Genomic DNA, 9,206 nt, shown 5'->3' on the forward strand with positions numbered 1-9,206 from the left:
CCCGTCCCGATTTTTCATATTTGCTGTCTGTCACCCTACCCTGGAGCCATATTCCCCTGTCACCACCTGACGCCCCGCTAGGAGAGGGGCAAACATAGCTCTGGGGCAGGGCTAAGGAGGGCACCAGCTAGGCACAGGGCTGGGCAGAGGAGGGACAGAGGGACCAAGATTCAAAGCCCTCCTGCCCAGACCCCTAAGGAAGGGGGTTTAACCCCTAACCTGCTGGCACCCTCTCAATTGGCCACTCCTGGAATGGGGCACACTCTAGCAGCTGGGATTGGATAGCAGGGCAGGGGAGAGCCAGGGCCAGCCTGCCCTGTGCTGGCAGTTGCCTACATCCCTCAGTCCCAGGGATGTGTTCACCCCTGCTGGTGGATCGCAGAGCTGCACCGTGGCAGGCAACGCGCTGCAGGACAAAGTCGGTGGTTCTGTCGATCTCCCCTCATTGGGGGATCTGTGCCAATCCCCTGGCTCCGGCCACACTCACCACGGCGAGGTAGGTGCCGGAGGAGCTGCGAAAGCAGGCCTGCTTGGTGACATCATTCAGCAGCAGCTGGAAAATCTCCGTGTTGCCAACGGACATGGCGTTGGCATAGATGTCAGCCCCTGTGGGCAGCAAGAGATGCATGGTAACAGGATGGGCAGCATGGTGCCAGCCCGGAGAGTCAATAACGCCCTCCCCCATGGCCCAGAAGGGCTAGTATGTGTATCGCTGCTGCCCTCTGCTGGCTGCAGCCGGACCTACTCCAGTCACGGCAACTTCCATCCACCACAGCACATGGGGATATGTTGGCTCTGTGAAGAGATCCCAAGGGCTAACTGGCATGCTGTGGCTGCCCACATAATGCAGAGCCCCCTTTAAAATATGAATGGAGGGTAATTAACAAAGGGACACCTGCCTGAGGCTACAGGCAGACAGCCTGAAACAACAGCTAGGAAAGGAGGTGCCAGCATATCCGACAGCTAGACGGACTGTTAACCACAAAACTTACTGACTATCTGTTAATGCCAAACCCCATGGGCCCGTGTTCAACATGTGGGGGCAGCCCGGTGTACAATGCTTTACACAAAAGAAACAACACAATGCAGATTTCTGTATTCACTGGGTACAATATTGCAAATGACTTGCATCTTTGTCAGAGACCACCGGATTTAGCTGCAGAATTCAGATCACTCCGTAGTGTAATACAGATAACAATAGGGGCCTGAACCAATTTCATAAATATAAAGGGAAGGGTAAACACCTTTAAATCCCTCCTGGCCAGAGGAAAAACCCTTTCACCTGTAAAGGGTTAAGAAGCTAAGATAACCTCGCTGGCACCTGACCAAAATGACTAATGAGGAGACAAGATACTTTCAAAGCTGGGGGGGGGAGAACAAAGTGTTCTCTCTGTCTGTGTTGTCTTTTGCTGGGACCAGAGCAGGAATGCAGGTCAGAACTCCTGTAAAGGGACAATAAGCAATCTAGTTAGATATGCGTTAGATTCTGTTTTGTTTAAATGGCTGATAAAATAAGCTGTGCTGAATGGAATGTATATTCCTGTTTTTGTGTCTTTTTGTAACTTAAGGTTTAGCCTAGAGGGATTCTCTATGTTTTGAATCTGATTATCCTGTAAGGTATTTACCATCCTGATTTTACAGAGGTGATTCTTTTACTTTTTCTTTAATTAAAATTCTTCTTTTAAGAACCTGATTGATTTTTCATTGTTCTTAAGATCCAAGGGTTTGCGTCTGTGTTCACCTACGCAAATTGGTGAGGATTTTTATCAAGCTTTCCCCAGGAAAGGGGGTGTAGGGCTTGGGGGGATTTTGGGGGAAAGACGTTTCCAAGTGGGCACTTTCCCTGTTATTTTTGTTAGACGCTTGGTGGTGGCAGCAATAAGGTCCAGGGACAAAAGGCAAAATAGTTTGTACCTTGGGGAAGTTTTAATCTAAGCTGGTAAAAATAAGCTTAGGGGTTTTTTCATGCAGGTCCCCACATCTGTACGCTGGAGTTCAGAGTGGGGAACGAACCTTGACAACAGATAACAATAGGGGCCTGAACCAAGATCAGACCCCATTGTGCTAGGGGCTGTACAGACACAGTGACAGTCCCTGCCCTGCAGATCTGACTGTTTCACTACACAAACGGAGGACAAAGGACAGAACATTATCTCCATTTTGCAAATAGGGAACAAAGGCCTAGAGAGACGCAGTGACTTGAGCTAGGTCCCACAGGGAGCCAGGAAATGAACCCAGATCTAGTCCCAGTCCAGTGCTGCAACTACTAGGCTTTCTATGTGCCGCATGCCCCAGAGTACATGGAGCCTGGCTGCCAGGTCCTCTCCTGCTGCAGCATGTGCTGCCCGTCCGGAGAGCAGCCCAGAGGGGGGGCGGGTCTGGAGTGGCAATAGCAGCAGGGCAGGTGGTGCCATCTGGGTGCAGCACTGGGTTCCCCATCCTGCCCCACTCACCCGGCCTGCAGCAGACAAAGTGGCCCCCGGTGAAGGTGCGCAGCGAGACCTGTGCAGCGCTGGGCTCCAGAGCAAAGAACTCGTCGCACCCTGGCTTGTCCGTCTTGAAGGTCTTGACGGTGTTCTCCCTCCCGGTCAGGTACCTGCCATCTGCGTCCCGCAGGGCCAGCAGGCCACCCCGCAGCTCCAGGGAGTAAAGTGTTTGAGGGGACAGCTCGGCCTGTAGTGAGCCGTCGGCAGCCAGCAGGCTCCCAGCCCCGCTCCACAGCCCATACTTCCTCTCTAGAGACAGGGCAGGAAGGCAACATTAGAGAAAGAGTCACCCTGGCACTGGGGCACCACGGCCCAGTGCCGCTGGGCTAACAGCTCTCCCAGCTGTATGGTATCTGAGCCACTGGCAATCCCAGTGATGCTGTGGGGCACATGCAACAGGCCAGCATGCACCCCACCTCATCCACACCTACATTCCCCATCCCACCCCAGTACCCTGGCTTCCCACATCCTTCCTTGCACCCTCAGATCCTTACCCACCCACCCCAGTGCCCAATGCCCCACTCCCCTGCTCACATCTTCCCCCTCCTCTGTGATCTGCTCCCACATGGCACCCACCCCACACCCAACACCTCCCCCCCCCACCTGCTCCCTATCCCCTTTACTCTCCAGTACCTCCCCTCAGCTCCCCCACCCCAGCAGGGCAGAGCGCCCCTGAGGCAGCAAGGAGGGGCTGCCCACCTTTGAGGTCGAAGTGGAGGGTGATGACGGCCTCGGGCCCCCAGGGCAGATCGCGGTCGCAGCGCATGTGCCCGGTCTGCTGGTCACAGCGCATGTAGCGCTGCTTGCCGAGGTTCAGCATGTGCCCGTTGGGGTGCTGGGCCAGGTGCAGGCTCCACTTCTCGCCCTCACTCACCGTCTGGGCAAAGCAGGTGACGTTGGCCTCGGCCCCACCCAGGTAGCGCTGGGAGAGCTCGCACTGCAGGGACACCTGCCGGGAGGGGCAGCCAGTCAGTGCCAGGGTGGGGGCGGGCACAGGCGGCTCTTCCCTGTGGGCAGGGCACACGCCCAAGCAAGGAGGGGCCGGTGCCAGCATGCCTCAGGGGGCAGAGCTGGCTCCTCCTGTGCAGCCCCCAGCACAGCAATCCAGGGCCCCGGTGTGCATGTGGGAGCCTGGCAGGAGCCAGAGGAAAACCTGGGTGTGTCGGCACATGGAGGAGAGAAGCCAGCATTGCCACATGAGCCACGCTCAGGAGCCAGAGGGGCCGGGCCAGCTGGAAGAGGGCCCAGGAGAGGGGTACGTAGACCTCTCCCACCTGGGCTGCAGTGGGACCAGGGAGCTGTGGGATCCCCCATTTCCTTGGTAAAGTGAAGGTGGGAAATCCGCAGGGCCCCTATGTCTGAGGAGAGGATGTCTGGGCCGTAGAGCACAGCAGCGCCCCCAGCTGGGTCCCTCTGTCGGTGCTGACACGTGAGCTTTGACGGCTTGTCGTCTGCCTGCTCTTCAGCCCCTGGCTCCGCCCGACCCATGGGCAGGACCCTCTTGACCCCAGGATCCCTGAGCCATCATTGTCCCTGGCTCTGCTTCAGCCCACATCCAAAGCGACTCAGTCAGTCCCAGCTCAGGAGCTCCACCCCCCGCCAGCCTCGTGGCTTGTTCCGAGGCTCCCAGCCACGGCATCTGAGCCATGGGCGCCTGCCCCACTGGGCCACCAGGTTGAGATGTGTACCCCTTATCTGCCCCAGACCCCTCAGCAGCCAGCCCGGGGGAAGGCTTTTGGTCACTACCAACCCCAGCCAGACTCCAGCCACTGGCCTGGAGGCAAAAAGTTCCTCCCCCTCCCCGGAGCTTACAGTGGGACCAGCACCCTAAGAGCAGGCCCCGAGCCGACCGGCCCCCAGGGAGCACCCAGTCACCTCCAACCAGGGATTTGCACTATAGGGACATAGTAACTCTGCCCCCGGAAAGGGGGGATTTCTTGGGGGATGTGTGGCCCCCTGGTGGCTGCAGGGTAGAGGATCTGAGCAGGCACAGGACAAACTTCCTTCCCAACTCACTAATGGTGGGGGGACTGGGATGACCCCACCCCTCCTGTGTTGTAGAGACCCACTACTGGTGGGCTGAGGCCATGGCCACTCTCCAATATAGTGTGGTGCCCCTAAGGCCTTGGCCAGAGCACAGAGATTGCTTGGTGGGAGAGCGAATTCTGACTTGACATGGCACCCAAGCTCATCTGCACTCCCTCATGTCCCGGCTCAGTGCAAGGACCCCCACTGAGCCACGGGGAGGCCCTTGGCTTGGATGATATTTGCCAGCTGAGCCCCACCCAGCTTTGCTCCTCCCACAGCTGTCAGGTCCCCCGAGGTGGTGTGCTGGGGGATTGCCCATAGGGAGGGCAGGGAGCTGCAGGCTCTACCTTGAGATGGGCTGCAAGGTGCGGGAGCAGTTGGGGGCTCACACCTTGCCCTCCAGGTGCTGCTGCAGTAGGAGGGAGGCCCAGGCTCAATGGAGCTGGTGCCTGGGGTGGGGGGCAATGGGGAGTTCGGGTGTGTGTGTGGAGTTTGCACACCTTGCCATCTGGGTACTGCCGCAGCAGGAAGAGGGCACCCGGGCCCGGGCTCTCCTGGTCACAGGTGACTTTGCCGTTGGGATCGGCTGCCAGGAAGCGCTGCAGGGAGCTGAGCAGATGCACCCTCTGCCCGCTCTCCTGGGCCTGCCCGGCAGCCCCGGCTCCCTGTGAGGGCATGAAGCGCAGCACCCAGACCTGGCGGAGCCGCAGCACCGAGCCTGTGGCCACCACCTGGAAGCGGAAGGGTTCGGCGCTCAGGTACCGGTTGGCAGCATTGATAAGGCCACAGGGCAGTGAGGGGGGTAGAGTGGAGTCAGCCATGGGGCTCTGATCTCTCCCACTCCTCCCACCTGGGCCACTTTATGCTGCTGATTGTGCTCAGACACGCCCACAACAATGGACACCAGGCAACTGGGCAGTCATTGCACAGGCCCCACCCACTCCCCAGCCCCACCCACACCATGGCTCCACCCCCACATTATGAGCCCCCCCCCAGGCTCCCATGGCTCCACCCCCAACTTGGACATGTCACTAAGGGAGCAGCATCCACAATGGAGGGGCCCTACCAGTGCTCCATCCCTACAACCTTTGGGGATGTTACACTTGCTGGTAAGGGCTTTGGCCCCAGCCCTCACAGGGACCACAGCCCAACCCCCACCCTGCAATAGGAGCAGAACCTCATCCCCTCCCCGGCCCTCCAGCTGCAGTCTTCGACTCCAACCCCAAGCACTGCCAAGCCAAGTTGGTGGCAGGTAAGGACACCCTGCCCCAGCAGGACGGAACAGGAGGCAGTGAAGCCATTGAGAATGAGAGTGCACATGCCACCCCAAGGAGAGCGTCTCACCCAGCTCTCCTCTTCCTGCAGGCTCCAGAGCATCTCTGTGACAACCACGATTACTGGGGGGATGGAAAGCTGGGGGGCCAATAGCTGACATCAGAGCTGCAGCATCTCATGGCCCCACAGAAGTGCTGGAAGAGGACAAGATTGAGCCTTGCAAGACTTTATGAGGGCCTTAAGGTACCAGCTGCAGCTGCTCAGCCCCCTGCAATCCCCAGAATGAAGTGAGCTGTAGCTCACAAAAGCTTATGCTCAAATAAATTTCTTAGTCTCTAAGGTGCCACAAGTACTCCTTTTCTTTTTGTGGATACAGACTAACATAGAATCATAGAATATCAGGGTTGGAAGGGACCCCAGAAGGTCATCTAGTCCACATGGCTGCTACTCTGAAACCAGAATGACCAGAGTCAGTCAGTTCAGTGGCTGCCCCAGCCACTCTGGCCTGCGCTAGTAGGCAGGACTTTACTCACCAGGGTGAAAGGCAGCAGACTGAGCAGTGTGAGTACAGACTCCTGACTATGGCCTAAAGCTCCGTGCTACCACACCTGGGCTGAAGGGTGCAGGGGTTAGTGGATACAGTCTGATGGTTGCTGGCATTTGAGCCATACCTGGAAAAGAGTAGCCTGAAAGGGCAGCAGCTTGCAAGATTGGGACCATACAGGGCTGCTTTCTTAATCGCTGCCAGCAGGATGCCTCTAGGAGGCAGGCAGGCTGTTTCTCTGCAGGAGCCACCAGCCAGCCCTTGTCATCCCTGGTGGGACCCATTTCACATGTGACCTGAATGTCCCTCAGCTTCGCAGGACCTCAGTTATTAGTCCAAACTCAAAGAAGGTATTGTACCATGGGACCCAGCCCAGCACGCTACTGGGTGCCACTTTTTCTCAGCAGGGTGGCAGAGGATTCACATTCAGTTTCTACCTATCACTCTAGGGGGCTCTCAGTGGACTTCATATGTAGCTGGTCAATGTAGGTGCAAAATCACAGCTAGGCAGGGGACCTGACTCCTGTCATAGCATATACTTCCCTCCTTGCATCTTCCTCCCCCAAATCCTGCTGAGGGCCACAGCTCCTTCAGCATGGGGAAGGGGACCACCCCCACCAATAGAGTCATTGAGTCAGAGTTCAAGGCCAGAAGGGGCCACCAGATCATCAAGCCTGACCTGTAATCCCCAGGCCATCACCACCAGCCTAACTGGATGTGCTCCACTCTCTCCTTCCCCTCTAGCTTGGGTCTCCCTCCCTCCCCACACAAACGCACACCACAACACGGTGCTTAACTAACCAAGAACCAGTTCATAACTGACACCAAGTCCCAACCCCTTGTGCAGGACTGCCAGAAGCCTGTATTTGCCAAGCGTCTTCCTTTTACAAGGAACCACCCCAGAAATGCAACTTGGAAGGGGCCAATCAGGTCCCACTTAGTCCATCAGGATTGGTCCCAACAAGACGTCGTCTAGGAATTTGTCCCTAGTCTAGTTTTAGGTGTCTTCAGGGCTGGGGTTTCCCCCACTTCCCCTGGGAGATTGTTCTGCAGATCTCACCTCTGCGTGGTCCTCTCCATAGGGAAGTCTACAACTAACCTGCTGCCATACCTCGCTTGAGAGCTACCTCCAGCTCCACCAACACTCCTCCAGTCCACCCCACAGCTCATGTTAGCTGCTTTTGCCAGAGAGCTGCCTCAGGGAGGGATCAGAAGAGACGTTCTTGAGGGAGAAGAGTTTCGGGGAGCCTCAAAAGGGTTTTTAGGTTACCTGGTATTTTGCATGGCCCTTCTAAATTTGATGAGGTCTCTTGCACCCATTGTAACAGCAGGGTTCCAGCCCTTGCCAAAGGCCCTGAGCAGCAGTCAGGAGAGGAGGATTTTGACTAGGACCAGGCATGGCAGAGATGTAGGAACCTGTATGCAGTTTCGAATGGCGCAGGCTGCGCCTATGAACTCCACAGCAGTCACAGCCTGGGGGGGGGGGGGGGGGGGGGGCTCTGCTCCCGTCAGCTGCAACTCCATCTACAGAAAGTTCCATACATTATAAAAAGCCGTTGCCAAAAACTTAATTTCCCAACCAAAACAAAAAACAAAAACAACCCAGTAAGTTTGTAAAGGAACCATGCAGCTGACCACTGGCAATGAAATCATTAAGCACTTGAAAGCCAAAGAACATGGAGATATGTTTAAAAGGTTTGAATAGCACAATTTTAGTTCAAAGAAACAAAACCCAGCTGTTCTGGGAATTCTATAAAGTACAGTCACCAACCTTAACAGTGTCCCCAACCACTATCTACTTCTCAACTATGGACCACAGACCATCCCACGCTACAGAAAACAGCCACTACACTGCCAACCCCCATGCTGGCAGTATGAAACATTACCCCCATTACCCTACACATGATCTATCCAATATCCTGTCCTCATCCACCACAAAGAGCTCTGTCCCAGTCACCCTCCTAAAAAGACCCAAGGTGCCCCAACAATCCAGATCCAAGCCACCGCCAACTTTCCCTACATTCATCATGGACATACAGGCCACCATCCCTTGATACAGAGGGCTAGACCATCAACAGAAGTCTGTACTACTGTAATGCGAGCACTCAACAGAGAAGACAGCTAACAGTGGGTAGGTGGCCAGGGGAGGGTAACGGAAGGCGAAGGGGACAGTTTGCGTTATTTCCAGACTCGAGCATTTAGGGTTTCATTCTAAACCTGACCTTCCTACTTCTGATTATTTTAACCTTAACTTAGGCCTACCCGAATGGCGCAGTTTCCACCCACCCCTAAGCACCATGACTTTCAGATCCTCTTGGATAGCAAGGACTGACGTACAGCCTGAACCACGGTCTGTTGGAAAGCACGCAAAACTTTGCCTCTGTCCCTTTTGAAGAGTGGATCTCAAAGCATCCCACAGGCACTGATCTGACCTCCTGGGGTGGGGGCAGTATTCCTTACACTTCACAGGGCATGGGACTGACCTGCTGAGGTCAATGGTGCTGCCTACGGTCAGTGCTGGAAGGTGGTGCTTTTAAAGCACTACAGCCCTGAATGCTGTCCTGGCTGAGAGGCAGAGATCCACAACTTCCAAACAGGTGTGCCCTTAAAGGGTCAGAAACCCCTGAAATCTCCCCTACCTGGGGAGGGGATAGCCAGAGAGAAGCCATGGCCGAGCAGTTGCTTTCAGTCCCAGCCACTGCTGCAGGGCAGGAAGCTGCAGGCTGGGCTGGAGGCATACTTTAGAAGCACTGGCAGCAGCCTTGGCTGGGGGTGGGTGTAGCTGGCCTAGTGTCCTTGGCAGCCTCCTATACGTCTGACCATTAAATGCTGGTTCTGGTTCTGAGGACTCAGCGCCTCTGAAAATCAGATCA

The 9,206-nt window shown here is 56.0% G+C and overlaps 1 protein-coding gene across 1 annotated transcript; it reads right to left on the reverse strand.

Annotated features, from left to right (window-relative positions):
- Positions 1-3: 3 nt before the first annotated feature.
- Positions 4-5,335, reverse strand: LOC140913283 (fascin). Its single transcript, XM_073349375.2, has 4 exons — positions 5,015-5,335; positions 3,186-3,435; positions 2,454-2,735; positions 4-606 (listed from the first exon to the last, which is right to left on the reverse strand). The coding sequence occupies exons 1-4, from the start codon at positions 5,333-5,335 to the stop codon at positions 443-445; spliced, it is 1,017 nt and encodes a 338-aa protein (XP_073205476.2). The 3' UTR covers positions 4-442.
- Between the last annotated feature and the right edge of the window lie 3,871 nt (positions 5,336-9,206).

The sequence above is a fragment of the Lepidochelys kempii genome, chromosome 6 (assembly GCF_965140285.1).
Source record: "Lepidochelys kempii isolate rLepKem1 chromosome 6, rLepKem1.hap1, whole genome shotgun sequence".
Taxonomy (NCBI): domain Eukaryota; kingdom Metazoa; phylum Chordata; order Testudines; family Cheloniidae; genus Lepidochelys; species Lepidochelys kempii.

Bases quoted from the DNA above. Each gene is read 5' to 3' on its own strand.
- LOC140913283 (XM_073349375.2), bottom strand. From the start codon at position 5,335: ATGGCTGACTCCACTCTACCCCCCTCACTGCCCTGTGGCCTTATCAAT. The intron at 3,436-5,014 runs GTGTGCAAACTC...CCCTCCCGGCAG, and splicing joins GGCAGTACCCAGATGGCAAG to GTGTCCCTGCAGTGCGAGCT. The intron at 2,736-3,185 runs GTGGGCAGCCCC...CCCTGTCTCTAG, and splicing joins CCTCCACTTCGACCTCAAAG to AGAGGAAGTATGGGCTGTGG.